This window comes from Tasmannia lanceolata, unplaced genomic scaffold (genome assembly GCF_043159265.1).
Source record: "Tasmannia lanceolata isolate RefF3 unplaced genomic scaffold, GAP_Taslan_0.1 ptg000015l, whole genome shotgun sequence".
NCBI lineage: Eukaryota > Viridiplantae > Streptophyta > Magnoliopsida > Canellales > Winteraceae > Tasmannia > Tasmannia lanceolata.
Window position 1 is genome coordinate 27881383 of NW_027518692.1, and position 23199 is coordinate 27904581.

At 37.7% G+C, this 23199-nt stretch overlaps 2 protein-coding genes across 4 annotated transcripts in view; one reads left to right on the forward strand and one right to left on the reverse strand.

Moving 5' to 3' along the window:
* Positions 1–2956, forward strand: part of LOC143845978 (mediator of RNA polymerase II transcription subunit) — a 36596-nt gene extending 33640 nt beyond the window's left edge. The window contains exon 6 of the mRNA XM_077354384.1: positions 2770–2956. Coding sequence (XP_077210499.1) covers positions 2770–2872 — 103 coding nt within the window. The 3' untranslated portion in view covers positions 2873–2956. The remainder of the gene's footprint in view (positions 1–2769) is intronic.
* Positions 2957–6459: 3503 nt separating this feature from the next.
* LOC143845387 (diacylglycerol O-acyltransferase 2D-like) lies at positions 6460–16545 on the reverse strand. Of its 3 annotated transcripts, XM_077353705.1 has the most exons (9): positions 15770–16541; positions 15579–15653; positions 15400–15485; positions 11285–11391; positions 11034–11189; positions 8319–8405; positions 8100–8197; positions 7756–7843; positions 6460–6743 (listed from the first exon to the last, which is right to left on the reverse strand). In XM_077353705.1, exons 1-9 carry the CDS (start codon positions 15955–15957, stop codon positions 6642–6644), a joined length of 987 nt encoding a protein of 328 aa, XP_077209820.1. In that variant the 5' UTR covers positions 15958–16541; the 3' UTR covers positions 6460–6641. The 3 variants fall into 3 exon arrangements, with proteins under 3 accessions (XP_077209820.1, XP_077209822.1, XP_077209821.1); XM_077353707.1 differs by lacking the exon at positions 11034–11189 and having other exon boundaries at positions 15770–16545; XM_077353706.1 differs by lacking the exon at positions 15579–15653 and having other exon boundaries at positions 15770–16542.
* Between the last annotated feature and the right edge of the window lie 6654 nt (positions 16546–23199).

The following is a 23199-nucleotide window of genomic DNA, read 5'->3' on the forward strand; positions in this document are numbered from 1 at the left end:
ACATTCATTAGAAGAATCTTCATAAATTAGAGGATAAATAGTTGTTTGGGACAAATTGTTGGAGATAATTTGTATCTGTTAGAGAATAAAGAATAGTAACCGGTTTGCTTCAATGCGCGAAATCGCTTTCCTTAAGACAGATTCGCCCCCACTGTAAGTGTGCAAAGGGGATCCGCGAACTGCCTCCAAGATACAATGAAGCCAGTAGGAATGTCCTACTATATTTGGCGACGCTATGCACAATCAAATATGAAATGCCCTTTAGAGAATAACAAGCCTCAGGGAATCATTCTAATTACTGTTTCTGTAGTATAACAGTAATTAGACAAACAAGAATGAAATAATAGAAAATAACTTTGGTGGGATAGAAAAGAGACTTAAAAGTGTACTGGAAGTTTTAGAATTTGTCCAGAAATGGGTAAATTTGTTTCTGTCTTGAAATGGCTGGGTTCTGCACTTTTTATTGAGCCTCTGGTGACTTTTCAGTGTGAAAAGCACCCCTGAATAGTGTCTTTCCAGTTCGGTTTGAATTCTGGCCGTTAGATCGCGCCCATACACGATTCAATGATCAAGATCAATCCTGGAGTGACTGTTAGGATATTTAAAATCCCGTCATCCCCTGTAACCGTTAGATGATCCATCTACGGTACCGATCGCACCCCCTAGATTCTTGACCGTTGGGGGAAGGGACACAACCCAATGGATCACACCCACTGACCGTTGGAATACTGGGCCCACTGGGCCGACCGTTAGGCTCAAATCAAAGCCCAACCCAACCGAACTATTCGGCACTGGGCTTGATGGGCCTATGACCTATTTGGCCCACCCGCTAGACCGATCCACAATCGTCTAGATCCAACGGTCCAGATCAAATCTGAAAAAAATTAAAGGCTCCAATCGCTCCTCGCTACAATGCGGCGTGCGAAGTGCGCTAAAAAGTGCTAATAAAGTACCACTAATTGCAGACCTATTATGCCCTAGAATTTTCCCAATAGAAAACTCTTTTCTCTATCTTTTTTTCCCTCATATATATGAAAGCCCTAGTTTTTTTTTTTTTTTTTTTGAATGACTTGATTTCCTCTTCACATGAATTTTAATGCAAATAAATAAAAGAAAATTATTAAAATGTCCCAATAAATTATTTAGATGAAAATGGCAAATACACCACCTATTGTTGCAATTAATGAGTCACTAGAATGTACAGGAGACCTAATTCTTGAAAGTCCATGTTTTCTATACTTAATTGCTATGGTTGCGCTTGTTAATCATTTTCTTAAATAATTCTATGATTCACGAGTTCTAGAGAATGGGAAATTTAAAAATGTTGTTTGGTGAAATGTAATTTTAGGAACGGTATTTGATTTGTGCCTTCTGCAAGCTTGTTGGGCAGATTTTTTTTTTCTGATAAAATCCCCTTTTTATTTATAATAATAAGTCAAGAGCATCTGGTGCGGGTTGTATGAGTGCACCTAGGGGTGCAACTTGGGTCGGGCTCAACCCGTTTTTTTGCCGGGTTGGGTTGGGTTTTTCCGGGTAGGGTTGGGATTTTATGACCGCAAATCGAGTCGGGTTGGGGTATCGGGCGACCCGACCCAAATTGTAACCGACTTTTCTTTGTTAAGTTTTATTTTTTATTAATTCAACTTTTATTAATATTTATGTTTTTACCATTTTGGACTTTACTTTTCAACTGCCATATCAAATTTGATAGCGAGGCTGTGATTTTTTTGGGTCAACCCGACCCAACCCAACCCGAATTGGAAATCGGGTCGGGTTGAGGAAATTGTAAATCGGGTTGGGTCAGGTTAAATCCCGACGGGTTAGAAATCGGGTTGGCCTCAACCTGACCCAAGTTGCACCCGTGCACCCTTACAAATCCTTCCTACGGTTAGCTATTACCAATCGTCGGATCGAGATCTCTAAAATAACATTGCCTTTTTACTGTTTTTTAATATTTATATTCATTTTATTGATATTCTTTGCAAATTAATTTTTTATTTACATAATTACAATTTATATTCTTGTCAGGCATTGTGCACTTTACTTCTTTGCAATACTACCGCTCTAAATTCTGTGTCACTCTAAACGAAATTTTCCACTATAAATTGGCCTTTTTACCGCTCTAAATTGTTTTTATGCTTAAAAGCCAATTTAGAGGAGTAAATTGGCTCTGTTCGCGACATTGCATATTTACTGTTTTCAAAAATGTAATTTAGAGTGGTAAACAATTTACTGCAGTAAAAATCCAATTTAAAGTGGTAAATATACTTTTTCATGGTAATACGTATTTAAATTTTTTTTGCAAAAGGTATATATGGAAAATATTTCTATGTTCTTCTTATTCTTCATCTACTTTCACACTACTTTGTTTGGGTTTTTTTTTTTTTTATGTTGTATCAATTTTTTCTTCGGGCTCTATCTTCGAAGATAATTTGTATAGATCGGTTCTTAATATTTTTTTTTACTTTTTAAGGAATTATGAAATGTCATCTTCATGAAGATTCATCCATTATGTTTTGAACAATAAGAGGAAGAAGATTCATCTATTGTGCTTCAAAAAATAAGAGGGCCAAGAAAGATGAAGGTAAAATAAAAGAAATAAGAAGAAAAATAATAGGACGAGAGAGAGAGAGAGAAGAAAATTCATCTATGGTGCTTCAAAAAATAAGAGGACCGAGAGAGAGAGAGAGAGAGATTCATCCTAAGCTTCACCAGTTAATTAGCTTTTGGCATTGTGTTTATTAATTCTATTGATGTTTTCTTTTCCAGGCTCTTACATCTATCAAAACCAGGGGTTTTAACTGGTGTAGTCCCTGCTGCTGCCTCTGATGCTGCTTCTCTCATGTCAAAAGGTGGTGGTAAGACCCTTTGAAGTAGTTTTTATACACTTGACTGTAAGTGGCTTCTTCTTATGTATTACCTTTTGGATGTGTTCTTTTGATGTGGTCAAAATAGTGGGTCCCACTAAATGAATGTTCTAGACCTATCATGTATATTCATGGCTATAGATGAATTGATTATTGCAGGGGGAAAAGGGCGCATGTTTAGTGTGAAAACTAGTTGCAGACCCGTGCGATGCACGTGGCGGTGAAAAAATATGCTTTAAAACTGTTTTTTTGGTGGAAATCAAAGAGCTACAAGTAGAAATGGTTTTTTTGGGAAGTTGATTAAAGAACAAATAAATGGGTAGAGTAATTGTGTGAGTCATATATTTGGGTAGGATAATGTAAGTAACAATTTTCTACCATCTAAATATTATAACAATCTATCAAGATTATGAAGAAAAAGGATACATCCTGAACTTGCAATCAACAAAATCCAGCTGAAAAAAAAAAATTTGATATATCTACTATAGATCGAAAGGAAATAGAATGATGAAAAACAAAGTGGGCAATCATAAAAATAAGGCCAAGGGAGAGTTGAGCCTTCGAAGCATGAACCAACGCTTTAGTATGATGAAATCCATCCATACATATCCTGACCTTCAGCCCTGTTCAATTTGAATAAGATGAACCTTCAAGGGATGACGATATCCATCTAAATAAGCCATAACCATTATGGGAAGAAAAAACAAATCAAATGAAAAAAAATTCTACCTGAAATGAATATCCTGCAATACAAAAAGGGCCTTAGTGTAAGGATTTATAAAACATCTCCGAACTATTACTTCAATTCTACTTTCACTTCCTGCAAAATGAAGAATCTTAGAGAAACAAATAATAAGCACATATTGAATAAAGAAATACTGTAATTAGAATTTATTTTGTTAGTTTATGATTTTACCTTATTGACTTATTTCCAAATGGATTCTGCATATATGCACACCCAGCTCATTACAGCAGATTAATAACATTAAGAAATGAGAAAAAAATTTAACTGTAAAACATGTACAAGAGGATTTAGTTTTATCTGCTAGGTGACCCAAGTTGCTTGAGAGTCTTGACTTCGTTAGCTGTGCAATGTCTAACTCCATGAGGCCATCAATGAGAGGAATGCATAAAACTGTCCGCAAGGTTACCAAATCAAAAATTCAAATGTGCATCTACTTTTTTAAAATGCCAAAAATTGAAAGATGTATAAGTAAAAAGGAGCTGGAAATAGTGTGGGAGAAGAAAAATTACAGGGATATGTAGAGGAAATGAATTGAGTCTTTCTGTGATGTTAACCAAAGGATGCCATCCATTAGCAGAATGCATACAACTGTCTGCGAGATTACTCAAATAAAAAATTAAAATATGTATTAACTTTTCTAAAATGCTAAAAGTAAAAAAATAAAACCAAAAAAGAAAAGGAGAAATGAACCTGGATGTGGGAGTGTTATCTAAGATCATCTGCAGAAGACCAAACCAAAATGATCCACCTCCTTTAAAAGACGGAACTTTCTCTGCCATGATTGAGATCTAGAGAAATTATTACACACATATATATACATATAAAAAGATGGAACCTTAATGAAGGATGATCATTTGAATTTTTTCTATCAAAAGAGCACTTCAAGAGTTCTGATTCGTAGAATATGGGGAAACAGTTGGCATGGTCCAATGTATATATCTTATATAGAAATATTTTAAACACATACAAAATTCTGTACTTCAGCATATGTAAGAATTATGTAGGAGATATAAATGAAAGTGGGGTGTAAAAAGAAGAAAAAAAATAATCTTAGAACCAAGTAAAAGCTGATGAAAGGTTGACAATGGATGAAAATCTGCATCAAGAGAACTACTGCAAAATTTAATGCTACTATAACAGTAACAAAACTGCGTAAAGACATTCCTACAAATCTAAAACCCAAAAAGACTAAATCAGCTTCTCCAAAATTTCAAAAAATCCAAGCCCAAGAACATAACAAAAAAAAAAGAGCATAAAAAGAAAAAACCCTGGATTTGGTTATCAGGATGAGAAGTACATGACATTCAAATGGGTAAGAAAATGAAGATTAGGAAAAAATATCTTCACCATGTATGAAGTGACACTAAAAACGGACTAACTTTAGAAATTCAGTTTCAGAAGAAAGGAATTTTATCAACCTCCTAAAAAGATTTAAAGAAAAGAAACCCGAGGGAAAGAAAATAAAGTGAAAAAGGAAATCAACACTTTATTCTAAAGCCTTACTCCTGCAAACGATAGAAGATAAAAAAAATCAGAGAAAAAAAATACTGTAACCCTAGCTCGAAGGTAGGGAAACCAAAACAGTAAACAAAACCTGAATAATTCCATCATTATCCAGGTATTATTAGATATTAATGCGTGTATTGTGGGATGGATATAGAATGGAATTGAGTTTGGAATTCCGAGAATCCTACGAGGAAGGAAACCGGCTATAGCTATAATATAGCTTTAAGAGTTTTTATATGATGCCCGACCGTCAAAAATCAAGGGCTAGGTGGCATCATATAAATAGCCTAGCTTTAAATAGAAGATGTCATCTATTCAAGAATCCTGTTAGGAAATGAAACGGGGTAGGTTTTGGAAATGAAGAGGCGAGATTTTAGGGATTCCATTTAAGATTAGATAGGGAGGAAAATATTAAACAAGATATATTACATTACAAAGAGTTTTTAGAATATGTAACTCACTCTGGAATTTTCACTATATTTATGGAGATTATTTATTCCCTCACACTTTTGGAATTCCGACGTTTTAAAACTATGGGATAGAGGAGGGGCTGACACCTGGCGCCACCACAGCTTAGAGGATTCCGCTTTACTTATATATATATATAAGATGATCAGAGAGATGATATCTGCACTCCCTTATTGATACTCCAGCTCTTTTCTTTATTTCAAAAGTTTGAAATACCCACAATTAATGGGCGAAAGTATCCAATCGGGTGGTTAGTAACTATTGATTTGGGATACAATATATGTACTCTATGTCCAGGGATTCAATTACAGGAAGCCAAAAGAAATGGAAGCTGTTTTCCCATTTTTGACAATACATGTTCTTGTTTTGATAATTGAAGTACTTCCTCCCAACCGGTTTACTTCAAATCTAAGCAAACTAGCCAATCCCCATCCTAGGAACTGCTTATCCAAAGATTTCCATTCCGTCCCCACAACTTGTAACTTCTACAAGAACGAATACCCTAATACTGCCTGAATTGTAAGATTTCTGCATCTACAAAATCCTCTCGAATATTCTCATTTGTCCTTAAATCGGTTGTCTTTCTCTTTTGGCCCTGTTTGGATCGCAAGAAAAACATTTTTTTACGGAAAATCTTTGTTAGGAATTTTTTTTCAAATCCAAATTTAGAGGGAAATAATATGATTATGGTTAATTTAGAGGGATATCGTTATAAATTGAATGTAGGAAGACAAATTGAATAAGGATGGTTCAAGTGAATAAAAGTAGGAAATTTTAGAAATATTTTTCCTTTCCAAACTTTTCCAGAAAATTCCTTCAATCCAAAGGTAATGCCAATTAAAGCACTAAAACTTGCCACGATACGCACGAGAATTATTAAGTGGATATCTGAACAGAGATCATCCCAATTCTATTGCCGTGTATGAAAGCATCCCACTATTCAAGGGAAGCCTTGTGCCTTGTAGTTACAGCTGATTAAATTAGAGGTTACAAACTTACAATTGTAGGAAGATTACATAAGGATGGGAGGCATTTCAAGCAATGCCATTTCCCTATCAAATAATTCTCAACTGGAGATTGGCATGACCAGCGCTAGCTTTATGCTTTTCAAATAGCTCTTGAAGTGCTAAAACAAACTGGCTGTGAATTTCAGCAACCTGCCCAATCAAACAAAACAAGTTAACTAAGATAAGTTGCACAAACTTTCTCTAAAAGGGATGTGATTGTCTTTGTCCCTCCATTATAGGCTGCATAAATGATCACCAAACCCACAAAGTGTAATGGATTTTCAATAGCCAAACCCACGAAGTGCAATGGACTTTCAATAACCACACCCACCAACTGACATGGATTTTCAACAACCAAACCCACCAGGTGCAATGGACTTTCAATAACCACACCCACCAACTGACATGGATTTTCAACAACCAAACCCACCAGGTGCAATGCATTTCCAATAACCACACCCACCAAGAGCAATGCATTTCCAATAACCAAACCCACCAAGTGACGTTACTAAGGGCACGTTTGGTTACCGTGATTTTTTTTATCATAATAAATCGGTGTCTCCGAGAGGAGATGAGGGTGAAATGGCTAATAAACAGGAAACTAGTGTCTCCGGCAATGGGAAGTGGCAAAAAAATCAGGAAACAGTCAGCCGGAATTTGAATAGAGTTTTTTTGTTTCTTCATTTTTAGCCCCTTCTCACCGCTTGGAGACGCTGGTTTCCTGTACTTTGTTTCCTGGTTTTTAGCCACTTCACCTGCCCCACCCCTCTCTCACCACTTGGGGGCGCCAATTTATCATGAAAAAAAATTCATGGTGGCCAAACATGCCCTAAATGTGTATGATGAAAATTATCAGTGGATTTTTTTCAAAAGGTGGGCCTCAGTAGGAACGGGGAATAGGTATTTAATAGCTATAGAGAATTTGCATCATAGGGAAATATACAATTATAAAGTACTAAATAACATGGAGGAGTGGACATGCCAACCCAAGTTTTCCGATTTTATATAGTATAAGATGAATAATTATCAAATCCAATCAGAGCTGATGTGCAACTTGCATTTAGTCTTCAATAGAAGGTTGTGGAATTCCTTATAAATAGATGTAATACATAAATAATGAATAATCACAAACCAAACAAGAACATGGATGAAATTTCCATACCTCTTCCATGGTTGGTTGATTGATTTTCTTGATCTCTATGGGCTTACCCACCACAACATGCATAGGACGCCGATAAGGTATAGGTAATCTACACAAAGAGATGTAGTTACTGTGGGAAATAGAGCCATCATCATGAAGCCATAAACAGATGGATGTTGAATATAGACATTATAAACTAAACTCTCTCACCATTGAATACCCCCTCCCCTAAAAAGCTAAACTCTCTCCACTATATGTCCACATCTTAGAGTGGCTCATTAGATTGTGATTGAAGGCATTGCCCTAGTCTTTTTCATCTCCAGAATTACATAAAAGAAAAATGGAAATAAGAGATTTAGACATACCCAAAAATACCCCAAAAGACGATTGGAGGGAACTTGATTGCTCTAGAAATGCGGGTGTACAATTTCCTACTTGGCCTCCACCACCCGTAGACATTACTCTGCCCCATGCAACTCATGAGATACAAATAAGATGCCAAGATAGCAGCGCATAAATATATGGCTATACACAAGGTAGAAAGTTTCTAAACATGCATTTACAATTTTGGAAAATAGTATTACCTGACCAAAGCAAAAAACTGGAACTAAAGGCCGGCCCATCTCCATGGCAATACGCACAAATCCTTTTCTTGCTTTGAGGAAGGCAACCTGAAAAAATGAAAAAAAGGGACAGCAGAATACTGAGAGAATAATTTATTGATGAAAAGTTGAAAGCTATAGTAGATAAGTTAATAAAATATTTTTATATATTTTTTAAATAATTTTTATTTTACCGTTTATTTCCCGATATAAACAAGAAAAAATTAATAAAATTTAATATATCCCGAGATTTCCCCTTGCCGAGAAATTCCCGAGAACGACATTTGTGACATAGGATGAAAGGCCAAAGTGACCTTCGAGTTGGTACAAAGACAGACCTCAATGCCGTAGAAAGAAAAGAGCGATGCAATTTCAGCAGGCTCAGTCAGCTACATACTGAGCAACAGATGAGCAACAATGGAAGTGATCTAGAACGTTGGGATCTATAATAGGAAACATCCAGAAATGTGTCAGAGACAGGATAATGCTGTTAGGATGGAACCTTAAAATATCATTTTCGCCGATTAAAATGCTCAGCATCTAAGTTATGATCCAAGTTTATGTCAGACACATGGGTACAACTGTTTGGATGGAACCTTTATATATCAGATTGACCAATCACAATTCTTCAGCCTCCAATTTAAGACCCATTTCCCAAAAGCATCTGTCCTCTTTTTTGGTATTTATACACAAATGACATTGTTTTAATCCTTCTGTATGTCTCGCACAAAATCATCCTTCTATTGTTTATGGGGGTTGTTATTGCCACCCAAAATAGTAGCCACTTCCATCGAAGTGCTTTGTGGTTTCTGTTGCAAACTGGTGACGCGGTGCAGTCCATTTCTTTAAAAAGGGGAAAACAATAAATAATTATCTGCTGCAAAATAATTCTTGTGTCTTGCATTTCGCTCTCAAGAGTAGCCAAGGTTTGGACCTTCCAGGCACCGCCTAGAGTTTGTACCTTCGGTGGGTGGGCTGGTCTTCTGGATAGAATTCAAACTGTGGATTCCTTGTGCAAGCGGGACTGCAGGAGATGCTGATCATTGATCATTGTCTGTTGCGCATTGAGGCCAGAGAGATAGCCGACCATTTGCTATTGCATTGCAGGATGGCCAGAGGGGTGTGGGGTAGACTGCTGGATAGGTTTGGCATGTCGCGAGTGTTTCCTGCCAAACTAGTAGACCTAATGGAAAGCTGGTCATTGGTCCCTTGGAGGGGAAAAGGGGAAGATCTCATGGAATATATCATTCTCAACTCAACTCAACTCAACTCAACTCAACTAAGTCTTTGTCCCAAACTAGTTGGGGTTGGTTTATGGAATGTATCATTCCTAGCAACAATATGGGTGTTGCTATGGAAAGAAAGAAACGCCCGTGTATTCAAAGGGCATGCAAAGAGTTGTGATTATCTTTTTACCAAAGTGGTAGCCCTCACGATCTCATGGGTGAAGATTGTGCCTTGCTTCAGATTTGCATCCGCTTTCGACCTTTGGCATGGGTGGAGGGTGATCTGCCTTGGTTTGGATCAGGAGCCCAAGATAGTGCAGGATTGAGTGCCGCCTGATCCCGAATTTTTAAAGCTTAATTTTGACGGCTCTAGTTTGGGGAATCCTGGCCCATCAGGTAATAGGGGTCTTCTTAGAGATGAAAAAAGATTAGTAAGTTGGTCATTTTCGGGTCCCATAGGGGTGGCAGACGCTAGCGAAGCAAAAGCGCAAACTAGCGTCTGCACTTTTGCTAGGTTGCACGGAACATTTGAGGATATGCTAAGCCAACGGATCACATTGAGATTTCTCGCTCCAGGAGCTTGATCCCTTGAAGCAAAGGAGTCGACTAGGGCAAATCAATGATTGAAGCTGCCAACTTTACATTAAATAGACTTGGTAAGGCAAAAAAAGACTTGGATGAGAACTCAGCCAAGGTAAAAGGGAGTTAACTCATGCAGACAATTGACATGGGGAATTATTAAAGTGGCCAAAGGCCAATCCATCAGGCATAGCTTCCTTATATGGAATCCTCTTTTGATTAAGCCCTCAGCATCTTGCCATCTATTGTAATTTGGCGATGACTCTCCCAAAGATGATAGTGATTCAGTTGGGCAAAGCACCACCATGGTGATTCCATCAAGATAAACCACTTATTTCTATTTGAATTCAATTAAGCATGTTTGTCCTTAAGAAGAGAATTAAGACAAAGAACCTTGATTAAGAATAAGAAGTGGTAAGCAGCCTAGAGCTAGAATGCATATAAGCTTTTCTTTTCAGTTTCTATCATGGTCTTGTTCTATGAAGTAGATTGTTTCAATGCAGGTTGGTGTGGGTATTTGGCCTACTTCAGAAGAATCAAAGCGGGAATTCCGAAAATAGAAAATGTCTGCATCAATTTGACTACTAAGTAAATAATTGATAATAGAGGGAAAATTTTCATGTTGTTCTTAGATAGCTCAGAAAGAAATGCATATTTGAAAAGGAACCACAGGCATTCTTTACGGATTTGGGAAATCATGTGGTATCCGAGGGGGAAAATCCTATTCAGACTGGTCAGTTTAGAAGAAAATATAGTTTTAGAAAAGAAATGAAAAGAAAAGAATTTATCACATGCTATATAATCCCAAGAAAGTGGGGAGAGTCTGAGACAACCCCACTAAAGTAGGAATACACTAAGAAACAAAAACCATATACAGGAAATAAAAAAATACCTCAGAATTATGATCCATATAAACAATCTCCTGAACACCGCCTGGTACTATGATGCAACTATAACCAGCTGCTAAGTACGAAATAAAATTTTGCTTTGTAGCAGGTACAAACCCTAGCCACGTCCATATTTGCCTTATAAGGGGGGTATGGAACACCTGGATATTTATTTTCTTTTAATAGTAACGAAAAAAGTTGGAAAATATAAGAAAGTCCATTTCGCATTTGATTGGGTCATGGTAGAAAAACTTACAGCACTGCTTGCAAGGACCTTGATCTTTGGAAGAGGCATGAAACCCGTAAAGTTGGCAAGAGCAACGACACCGATTGGTAAAACTGAATGTGGTTCAAAACCAAAAACTGCATGAAACAGAGAGTACGATCAATGAAACAATTAATATGAAGTCATTGAATATGAAGAGGCTTTACATATAAAAAAAATAAGAAAAGTGCAGAGAGATTGATGGGCCAAATCTGATCCAAACCACAAGCAAAAGCAAGATAAAACAACCACACAGAGAACAGAATGTTTATGTGGTTCGGCGTATCCAACGTCCACGGGCAAGTCAGAAAGATTTCACTATGAACAAGAACAAGAAATAACAATGGCTTCACCCTGATCACTCTAAAACCAGATTGATCCATCAAAACCCTTCACGTGATCTTCTCCAACCTCTCTCTCCTTTCATGTTTTCCCACGCAATGGCCCTCTCTCGATCTCACGACTAACCAAGGAAACCCAACCTGTTTCCAATAATTCTTTCTTTTCTTTCCAACTAACCACCCTAGTTAGGAAACCCTCTCAATTTAGACCCTCTCTCTCTCTCTCTCTCTAAGGGCTGTCCCGCCAATCATCAACATTTGGTGAGGTTGGCCAAGTCCAGGCAACGATTGAACTTGGTCATTGTTACCTATATGTATTTTCTTCAGGTGAATGCTTCCGTCTACCACTCACTCTCTGATCTTGTGATGCCATACATGAATATATTTAGTGCTAGCATGATACATTTGATTCTTCTCTAAATATTAACACACCAACTTTCACAATTCCACAAAAAACCCCTTGCTCCAGCCCCATATCGTGTACTTTGCCTCTGTCATTGACAAGGTAATCATGGACTGAAGTGGAGTCTTCCATAAAATAGACACACTTTCTAATGTTAACAAATAGCATGTAGTAGGCATCCCTTCGTCTAAACGTGATGTATATCGACATCCACACATCCTATTAGTTCTGTATAAGTGCAACGCCCATCAAACATGATGCATAATCGACATCCACGCCTCCTATTACCCTTCATGTGATTTGTTTCTATGTTTCTTTGTAATTATTTGTCTACTTGCAGTTTTGAGGCGTTGTCTTGTGCATATGATTGACACATTAGGCCAGCTAGGATGTTTAAGGATGCTTTGGATTTTTTTGTTTGTTTCCCTATTTATATGGTCAACTCAACAAAAATAATATTAAGTAGACAAATAATTACATAGAAGCAAATGAGTATAACAACCCAAATGAGACGAATAAATACTGCTGGATTGTCTCAATTAATTACTATAAGACACACATATATAGGCTCTACTAATATTCCCACTACCATGTTTTGATAATAAGATGGACTCAACTTTTCTTTTATTATTTAAGCAGCTGTCAAAGGCTATTACAATTCCCAAAAAGCTCTAAGAAGCCAATAAAGAAAAGAAAAGAAAAGACAGTGCGAGTTATCAAAACATGGTAGTGTCAATATCAGTAGCCACACGCGCACGCAAGTTATACCCTTTTTAATTTAGGATCGTATTGAACCTGTTCCTTTTGCCCTCAATTTTGTCAGTCACAGTTCCTTGAGGAATTTTCTTGGATCCTTCTTTGTTTTACCAGAACTTTATTAAACGAATATTTGCGCTCCTTGTTTCTTATGATTCCCCCCTTTTTCCACTAACAAGGTGTAAGAAAGAGTAAGAGTAATAAGTGTTAGTGATTTTGCATTTTCAAAATCATGTATTTTACATGTTTTAGTGTTTTGGAAAATGTTTTATCAAAAGCGTTTGGGAAAAAGAAAATGTTTTCTTGGAAATATTTGCTTTTACAAAAGGATGTAGAAGTGTAGTTGAAAAAGATAGTTCCACATCGGATGAGAGAAAAGAAAGAGAAGGGCTTATAAAGCACTACCTTTTCTAACTCTTGTTGATTGCACATTGGGTTGAACCCATGGTTGGACCCGCGGGACGGTGCAACGCACCGTTCGCACACGCGCACGCGCGCGCGCAGCGTGGGCTATAGGGCGCATAGTGGCGCTTTATTGGCGCTTTTTTAGGCGCACTTTTTTAGGCCCATCAAGCCGAATGGTTCAGTTGGGTTGGGCTTCGGTTCGGGCCTAACGGTCGGCCCAACGGACCCATGTCTCCAACGGTCAAAGGGTGTGATCAAATGGGTTGTGTCCCTTTCCCCAACGGTCATGTGCCAAGGGGGTGCGATCCACACCATAGATGGTTGATCTAACGATGACTGGGTTGGAGAGAGGTTTTACTCAAGCCAACAGTCACATCTAGGATCGATCAGGACCGTTCAATATCAATGGGTGCGATCTAACGGTCAGATTTCAAACATTCTGGAAAGGTGCCCTGTAGAGGTGTTTTTCACACTGAAAAGACACCAGATGGTCTATAAAAAATGTGCAAACTTCTTATTTCAGATAGAAATCGAATTGGCAATTCTGACTGATTTCACACTCTCTTCTACACTCCTACAAAAATCCCCAAGTATTTCTACATACTGTTTTTCTTTTGTTTACTGTTCTAGATACTGTTTTTCTGCAGAAACAGAATCTAGAGATTTCTAAGGCTTGAAATTTCGGAAGGGCATTTCGGGTTTGATTCCGCTAGTGCTACGCGTCATCAAACATTAGTAGGGCTTCCCTACTAGGCTTCATTGTATCTTGGAGGCAATTCGCGGATCCCCTTTGCACACTACTAGTGGGGGCGAATCTTGTCTTAAGGAAAGTGATATCACGCCTTGAAGCAACAAGTTTCTGTTTTCTATCATCAACAGTACCCTCAACAAATTTTTCCAACAATAAGCCCATACCCACCGAACAAAAAAAAAACGATGTTTCTTCTTATTTCGATCTTAAACTTAAAAACTGTTTACAGCCGTCTTTGAATTTCTTGATCAGTTATGTAGCGATAGAGGAATGATCGTAGTTATTTTCAAATAGGGTGACCTTTGAGATTCAAAATTCAAACTGGAAGTTACAAGTAGCGGTGACATGTTCAAAGTGGAAGTTACTGCGGGAAAAGCCATAAGTAGTTTGTGAGAGAAACTATATAAGGAGATGGCTGCATCATGAGAAAAGGTCCCATAACCAACATAAAGCATTATCTTTACATTCACTTCACTTTTTTTGCATTGTACCTTTACTTTTCAGCAGTTGTAGTTTATCCCCAAGAATTGAAGACACGACGAAATGGATTTATTTTCTCAGGTGAGCCTCTTTCTTTAATTCTATATCCCTCGCACTGGCGTTTGTCTGTCTTGCTTTGTCAGGAGGTTAAACGGATGCCTGTCGATCTTTAGTTGTGAGCATTCTACATGCATCGATGCCGTTGTTTGCATACTTTGTGAATCGACATTCAACACGAGTCCTTCACATTATGCGTGTGTCGACATGTCGTTCACATTCTGCGTGTGTCGATATTCAAAGACATCACTTTGGCATCACGTCGTTTTGAAAAATTCCTTTTGTCTAGAAAGGCATTAGAGCCCCTCTTCTTCCCAATCGTCTAAAATCCAATCTCAGGGGATGGAAATCAGTAGACTACCCCTAGAATTGAGTTTTGGATTTTTTTATAAAAGTGGCACGCCCATGCATCCATCACAAACCCATCGGGGGTTCCACGCAAAAACAAAGACCCTGAATCAGAAAAGTGAATGGATGTGGATGGGATTATAAGGACTCGGGCACCCTCCCCTTAACGGCTAGATTTTAAGGGTGAGTTCTGCCTGGGTCCAAACAAAGCCACACACCACTCGCATTGACTGACCTAGGCAGCTGCTTTTCGATCAACAAAAGAAAAAGAAAAAACACATTTTCAATTTGTTCACTTACCTCTAAAATTGAGACATAATTCATTATTTGTTCACTTTCCTCTAAAAATTGAAACATAATTCATTTTTAAAAACTAATTTGTACTACTTACACATAAAGAAAAATAATAATTAAACTTGTAAAAAATTTAATCCACAAGAACCCAATCTCCAAATTTTCAATCAACCCATATCACAACCATATGAGAATAAAAAATAGTAACAAAAAGGCACCATAAAATCCCCCCCCCAAAAGTAGACCATTAAAAATCCAGAACACAACTTACCATAAGCTTGATTTGGGTCAAACGCCTTAATATCCTCCACATGAAGGATTACTGGGAAATACCCACATGTATACTTGCAAATATACCTGAATTTTCAAAACAAAAAAATACACATAATCCCATTTCAGGAATAAAAGGATAAAGAAGAAGGGCAATAAAATGGAATTAAAATTAGCTACCTGGACAATTTCTGCCCCCATTTGTTTTTATCATTGAGAGGAATCACTATTAAGAATAAAAGCACCGCAAAAATTCTGAAACGAAAAAAAAAGGACTTAAAAAGGGAGTAAAAAGGAGAAAAAGAAAATGAAAGGATTCCATCAAACGGGGGAAGGAAAAGAAAAGAAAAAGAAAGGGAAAGTGAACGGACCCGAAGGCGAACGGAGAAGGAAGGAGGAGGAACGCCGTTATAATGGAGAGGGCGTTAAAGTGGAAGGCTCCGAGCCAAATGGCCAAAGCGATTGGAGTGTGTAACGGAGAATATTCCGTTCCTCTGAATACCGTCGGATTACTAACGGCGGTGACGGAGGGATGACGGTTCTCGTTAGTCTCCTCCATTGCAGAGAGAGGGAGAGTTTTTTTTTCTTTTCTTTTTCCCTCCTAGACATTTCAATTTTATAAAGGGTTATTTACTGTTACATGCTGCAGATTTGAAAAAATTACAGGAAAATGCTGCCTCTTGAAAAAACTATTAAATGCTATTTTATAAAAGAAATGAATTTAAAGGACAAAAATGCCCTCAATTTGCCTTTTCGCCTTAAACAGAAAAGACCCAAAAACGCAAGTTGCTTCTCTGCAACTCGTCTATGGCGATTTGGTTCTCTCCGGCAGGATGTCCACTCAATATGCTCTTCGTTTTATGCGATTCTCCAGCGGCAGTAGAGGAAATTCTAGAGGGATTAGGTTTTCTATTCACATTCTCTAATCGCCATCACCAAAACCCTAAAATTCCTGCTTTGTTTGTAAAGAACAGATATGCATGCTTCTAGGGTTTGTTTCTCATCCTTTTTTCTTCTTTTTTTTTTAAGATTCAAGAGAAATAGGTTAATTTATTTCTTCATTTGCAAACTGCAAGGATTTTTCTGTTTTGGGGTTTTGTTCGCTTGTTTTTCTTTCCTGATTAGATTAAAATCAGTTAACTTCTTTTGACAGTTCAGTTTTTAGATTTCTAGGGTCCTTTATTCTTTCTAGTAAACTAGGGTTCGTGTGTGAGAAAGAGAGAGTAGTACTACAAAAATAAATTGAGTAAAATTGCTTAGTCAAAGCAAAAATAGTCCGGTAGAAGCCAAAATTAGGTTAGTCGAAGCTAAAAATCCTTATTCGAATCATAAACTAGCTTAGTGGAAGCAAAAATTTGCTCAATCAAAGCCAAAAACATTTAATGGAAACAAAAAACACTTAGTCGAAGCGGAAAATGGCTTAGTCAAAGCCAAAAAAAACTTAGTTGAAGCCAAAAATAGCTCACTCAAAACCAATAAAACTTACTCGAAGCAAAAAATGCTTAGTCGAAGGCAAAATAGATTAGTCGAAACCAAAAATACTTAGTTGAAGCTAAAGATACTTAGTCGAAGCCAAAGATAGGTTAGTTGAAGCCAAAATAGGTAGTCGAAGCTAAAAATGAGTTATTCGAAGCCAAAAATATGTCAGTCGAAGCCAAAAATAGTTTTACTCGAATCCAAAATAAGTTACTTGAAGCTGAAACGAGTTACTCGAAGCCAAAAATGAGTTACTTGAACCTAAAATAGTTACTAGAAGCTAAAATTAGTTGAAGCCAAGGGTATTATCGTGCCTGTTTTTCTACAAAAATAACATTTATAAGAGTTTTTAAAACAAGTAGCATTGTCAGGTAAATTTTCAAACTCTTCAGCACGTTACAGTGATTTACCCTTTTATAAAAAAATGGTTGTCAGGTGAGAGAATATGGCTTTCAGGACAAATATACCCCCCTTGCTTGTTCCCACCATCTTTTTAGGCTCTAATCCCTAAGCTATTTTCACCTACCCACTTCACATTTTTCTTTCTTCTCCCCAACCCATCCAACATGACAAACAACCATTGCCATCATTTGCAAGCTCCAATCCCATTGTATTTTCGAAAAAAACACCATTACTTGTCACAAATTTGAACTTGGGTGATAAACATAGCTCCAAGTAGGTCCATGCTCCTCTACTTGAATAGGGTTTACATCTCCCTTTCATGTTTTCATGTTATTTGTGCTTAGGTTTATTTTCTTAGTCTCTACCAGCCTCTTTGTTTGGTTATTGACATCTCTCTCTCTCTCTCTCTCTCTCTCTCTCTCTGTGTGTGTGTGTGTGTGTGTGTGTGTGTGTGTGTGTATAGAGAGAAGCCTGAATGGACATCGTATGTATATTTGGACTCTTGGAACCATTACTTAGGCCTCAGAACCACAATTTAGTTGTTCCGATAAGGTTAAACAGTGGTTTCAAGACTGTAAATTATGGTTCCAAAGTGATTGGTACATTGTAATACTACTTTATTGGTTGTCAAAGTGATCATGATTGTATCATTGGTGCTTTAAACATCTTGGAACCACTACGTAGGCCTCGGAACCACAATTTAGTGCTTCCGAGAGGTTGCATAGTAGTTCCAAGAGTCCAAGTAGTTGTTGGTACATTGTAATAGTATTTTAGTTGTTGTAAAAGTGATCATGATTACATCATTGGTATTTTAAACATATTGGAACCATTATGTAGGCATCGGATGTGGATAGGGCTAAAAAGTTGGGAAAAGTAAATCGTATAATGAGTAGAGTATTTTTTTTCCCCTTCCCTCACCCGTGTTAGATAATATTCCATGGAAAATAAATTCATGGTTGTGAAACATGGCCTAAGGAAAAAATATCCATTGGGAGAAACTAATGTAAGGTATTATAAAAGAAGAAGAAGAAGAAGAAGAAAATACATAAATAAATGGATTCAAGATCAAGTAGAGGAAAGAAAATATGAAAACCTGTTATTTGAATACATGAAACATGAATTTTCCAGCACTTGTTGAACCTATATTCAATAGAACTTTTTCTTTTTGCTGTTTTCAATGAAAATTGCAGACCTATTATACCCTAGAATTTTCCCAATAGAAAACCCTTTTCTCTATCTTTTTTTCCCTCTTATATATATATATATATATATATATATATATATATATATATATATATATATATATAGAGAGAGAGAGAGAGAGAGAGAGAGAGAGAGAAAACTGTTTGTGCGCTTAAGCGCATGAGAAATATGGTGCGCTGAAGGGTATTTTTGTAATTTTCGTTTCAAGTGGGTCCCACTAGCTACCGCAGATGAAAAACCCAAACGCAACATACATACATACATACCCTCGTTTGGGAAAAAGCTTGAAGAAGATCAGAAGTTGCAGATGCCCTCGTTTGGGAAAAAGCTTGAAGAAGAGAGCAAAAGTTGCAGATGTGTCATATGGCCCGCACCATAGGATTATCCAAACCGTCCATTAGATGGGCCATAGCCTAAATAGGTTATGCCCCAAAATTATTTCCATTGTTTGTTTCTATCCCTCCGATCTATAGAGGGTTAGGATCAACCCTCTAACATTCAGATTGGAGGGTTAGAATCATCCTATGGAAATGATTTTTGGAGCATAACCTATTTAGGCTATGGCCCATCTAATGGACGGTTTGGATCATCCTATGGTGTGGGCCATACCGTACTTTTAATAAAGTGAGAGTGCGCTCATAAGAAAACACTAGTGTTGATAACATTCCTTCTGTTTTTTATTTTAGAACAATTTGCTACCAAACTTCTCCTACGGCAACTTCTCGGCATGTGGCCATCGGGTGCAAAGATGCGCACCTGGCAAATGTTTGGCAAATGTTGGTAGCAAACGGAAAAAAAAGTAATCATTACACCAGAAAAGTAAAATAGCTAAAGTATAAAGTTTTAAATGAAAAATTACATAGAAATGTTTATAAAGTTGTAAAATTACGAACAAAATACCAATAAAATATCCAAAGTTATGACAATTACCGGAAAAACAGATGCGGTCAAATCAGTAGAATTATTACAATCTCCATCTCCATATTTGCGGGTGACCCGCGGGTTGACCCGGCCCACCCGCGGGCCACGCGGGTCACCTAAATTCTGACCCGCAAAAATGCGGGTCATTTCCTCACCCGACCCGTGGACCCGCAGCCGCATCACCCGCGGGTTGACCCGGCCCGACCCACCCGTTTGCCAGGTCTACTACTAATAGGGCCCACCTTGCAATCTCTATGGTAGGATGATCATAATTGGTGCATAGAATAGGACAAAAATTATTTTTCCAACCCAAGTGTGATATCATAACTGGTGCATAGAATGGGACAAAAATTAACCGTACCCATTTGTTTTTCTCTCTGTTATGATCCTTGTTTTACAGCTTTAAACCATACCCATATCTCAATTTCCTCTCCAATCAGTATTCAACGACTGTATAATTTCTCAAAATGCGAAGAACACTTAGTTATCGGTTTTATTGAATTCTGTTGGGTATCCACAGGTGATTCCAAACTATATGCAATTCCAGCAGAGGATCATCTCAGAGAAACTAGCTGGCCCATATCAAAATGGACCAGTGGGGTCCATAGTTAGCAAGTTCCGATCCGATTAATGGGGTAGTGCTGGCGAATTGCTGGAGCTTGTGGTTTTCATGCCTTCTCCAATTCTCACCAAGTCATGAATGACCCCTGGTGGTGTTTGACTGTTCTAGGCGGGGCGGGCCACCCACCTTTGAGAGTAAGCATTGCACAATCTCCAAGATCATTTTTTTTTTGTTTTTTGCAAAGGAAATAAGGGAATAGATTCTCTATTTTTGTACCACATATCCTTGACACCAAGAAAAGAAATGAAAAAGTGGTTTCTAGAAAAGAAAGGAATTTGCAGGAATTCCTTTGTAAAAAGTGGTTCCATTGAGGCGAGACTGCTTTGAGGGCATAGCTATAGCCTGGGACATCGAAGGCCGTCGTTGGGCTGAACCCTGAGTGCAGAAAAGGGCTACTTTCAAATATCTAAGGGCTTCTTCTTCTGGGTATTGTTCTAGCTCTGGGTCCACCAGCTCTAACAGTCTCCCTTCTTCGTAGAGCTGCCACGCCTGTAAATCCAACCTTCAAAGTTAAAAAAGGAAAGGTATTACAGCAATGGAAGCATCAGAATACTTTGAGAGAGGAGCACTGTGATTTTTGGTCTCAAATTCAATATTTTGATTCCCTAGAAGTAGCATAACTCCCAAAAGTTTGCTCGAATGACATTAAAAACTTAGGCCAAGTCTGCCAGCCTGGATTTGTTTTCATGATAAATTAGTGTCTCCAAGTGTTGAGAGGGGTAGGGTGAGTAGGAGAAGAGAGATTTGAGAGGGCAGGATTGAGATGAGAGTGAGAAATAGCTAAAAATCAGGAAAAAGTCGATCCTATTTTGAGTAGAGTTTTTTGTTTCCTGATTTTTAACCACTTCTCACCACTTGGAGACACAAGTTTTATGAAATTTTCATCTAAATACAGTTGCGGCAAAAACTGTTTAAAGAATGGAAATCAGATGGTTTTCAGATTTCAGAGGTCAACTCATCCCCTTGAAATGAAGAAATGAGAACCATGGGCAAGACACTGGAAGATTACTAGAAAACAATGTAAACTAAAAAAAAGTTAAGCAGGACACCTTTTCTTTAATTGAGTTGTTATGCATCAAAACCTAAGCACATGACCTTTTAACACTCATAAAGAGGTAGCCTTGGGTCACTTATGACTAAAGCATGTAGGTCAGTCACCTATCACCACCGCATACATGTCGATTATGGGCCGATGAGTGTCCCAATGGTGGACCTCGCTGTGGATGCACCATAATACATGTCTGTGGGGCACATACAGTTTGGATCATGTGACCATATATAGTCATTTGCACGGTGATCATAGGGAACTAACCCATGGTTGACCAAGACCACATTTCCAACAAAATTCAACCAAAATGTTATATTGGCCTTTTTCACTGATAGAAATATCAGCCCTATTAGTAGTAGACCTGGCAAACGGGTGGGTCGGGCCGGGTCAACCCGCGGGTGGGCCGGGTCAACCCGCGGGTCACCCGCAAATATGGAGATGGAGATTGTAATAATTCTACTGATTTGACCGCTTCTGTTTTTCCCGGTAATTGTCATAACTTTGGATATTTTATTGGTATTTTGTTCGTAATTTTACAACTTTATAAACATTTCTATGTAATTTTTCATTTAAAACTTTATACTTTAGCTATTTTACTTTTCTGTAATGATTACTTTTTTTTCCGTTTGCTACCAACATTTGCCAAACATTTGCCATGTTTGCTACCAACATTTGCCAAACATTTGCCATGTGCGCATCTTTGCACCCGATGGCCACATGCCGAGAAGTTGCCGTAGGAGAAGTTTGGTAGCAAATTGTTCTAAAATAAAAAACAGAAGGAATGTTATCAACACTAGTGTTTTCTTATGAGCGCACTCTCACTTTATTAAAAGTACGGTATGGCCCACACCATAGGATGATCCAAACCGTCCATTAGATGGGCCATAGCCTAAATAGGTTATGCTCCAAAAATCATTTCCATAGGATGATCCTAACCCTCCAATTTGAATGTTAGAGGGTTGATCCTAACCCTCTATAGATCGGAGGGATAGAATCAAACAATGGAAATAATTTTGGGGCATAACCTATTTAGGCTATGGCCCATCTAATGGACGGTTTGGATAATCCTATGGTGCGGGCCATAGGACACATCTGCAACTTTTGCTCTCTTCTTCAAGCTTTTTCCCAAACGAGGGCATCTGCAACTTCTGATCTTCTTCAAGCTTTTTCCCAAACGAGGGTATGTATGTATGTATGTTGCGTTTGGGTTTTTCATCTGCAACTTCTTCAACCTTTTTAAAAAACGAGGGTAATGGCATTTGGGTTTTTCATCTGCAACTTCTTCAACCTTTTTAAAAAACGAGGGTAATGGCGTTTGGGTTTTTCATCTGCAACTTCTTCAACCTTTTTAAAAAACGAGGGTAATGGCGTTTGGGTTTTTCATCTGCGTTAGCTAGTGGGACCCACCTGAAACGAAAATTACAAAAATACCCTTCAGCGCACCATATTTCTCATGCGCTTAAGCGCACAAACAGTTTTCTCTCTCTCTCTCTCTCTCTCTCTCTCTCTCTCTATATATATATATATATGTATATATATATATATATATGAAAGCCCTAGGTGTTTTTTTTTTTTTTTTTGAATGACTTGATTTCCTCTTCACATGAATTTTAATGCAAATAAATAAAAGAAAATTATTAAAATATCCCCATAAATTATTTAGATGAAAATGAGAAATACACCACCTTCAAACTGACTATTGTTGCAATTAATGAGTCAGTAGAATGCAGAAGAGACCTAATTCTTGAAAGTCAATGTTTCCTAATACTTAATTGATATGGTTGCGTTTGTTAATCATTTTCTTAAATAATTCTATGATTCACCAGTTCTAGAAAATGGAAAATTAAAACATGTTGTTTGTTGAATGTTGAGGGAAATTAGGGATTGATAGGAGTCTTTGTTTGGTAGGAGTCTGTTATTTTTATCTCTATTTGTCTTAGTGTTGTGGTAGGAATGGTATAAGAGTTCTAATAGGAGTGGGCAACTCTTATCAGTTTGGCATAAAAGTTCTGGTGGGATAGGTGTTGGTTTCTCTCTTAATTCTAATGATTTCTCTCTTCTCTATCTAAAGGGGTTGAGAAGCAATAATAACTCACATATGTGCTATTAGGAGGTTGACCCCCTCGGAG

Bases quoted from the DNA above. Each gene is read 5' to 3' on its own strand.
- LOC143845387 (XM_077353705.1), bottom strand. From the start codon at position 15,957: ATGGAGGAGACTAACGAGAACCGTCATCCCTCCGTCACCGCCGTTAGT. The intron at 15,486-15,578 runs GTAGCTAATTTT...TTGAAAATTCAG, and splicing joins TGGGGGCAGAAATTGTCCAG to GTATATTTGCAAGTATACAT. The intron at 11,190-11,284 runs GTAAGTTTTTCT...ATAAATATCCAG, and splicing joins AGGTCCTTGCAAGCAGTGCT to GTGTTCCATACCCCCCTTAT.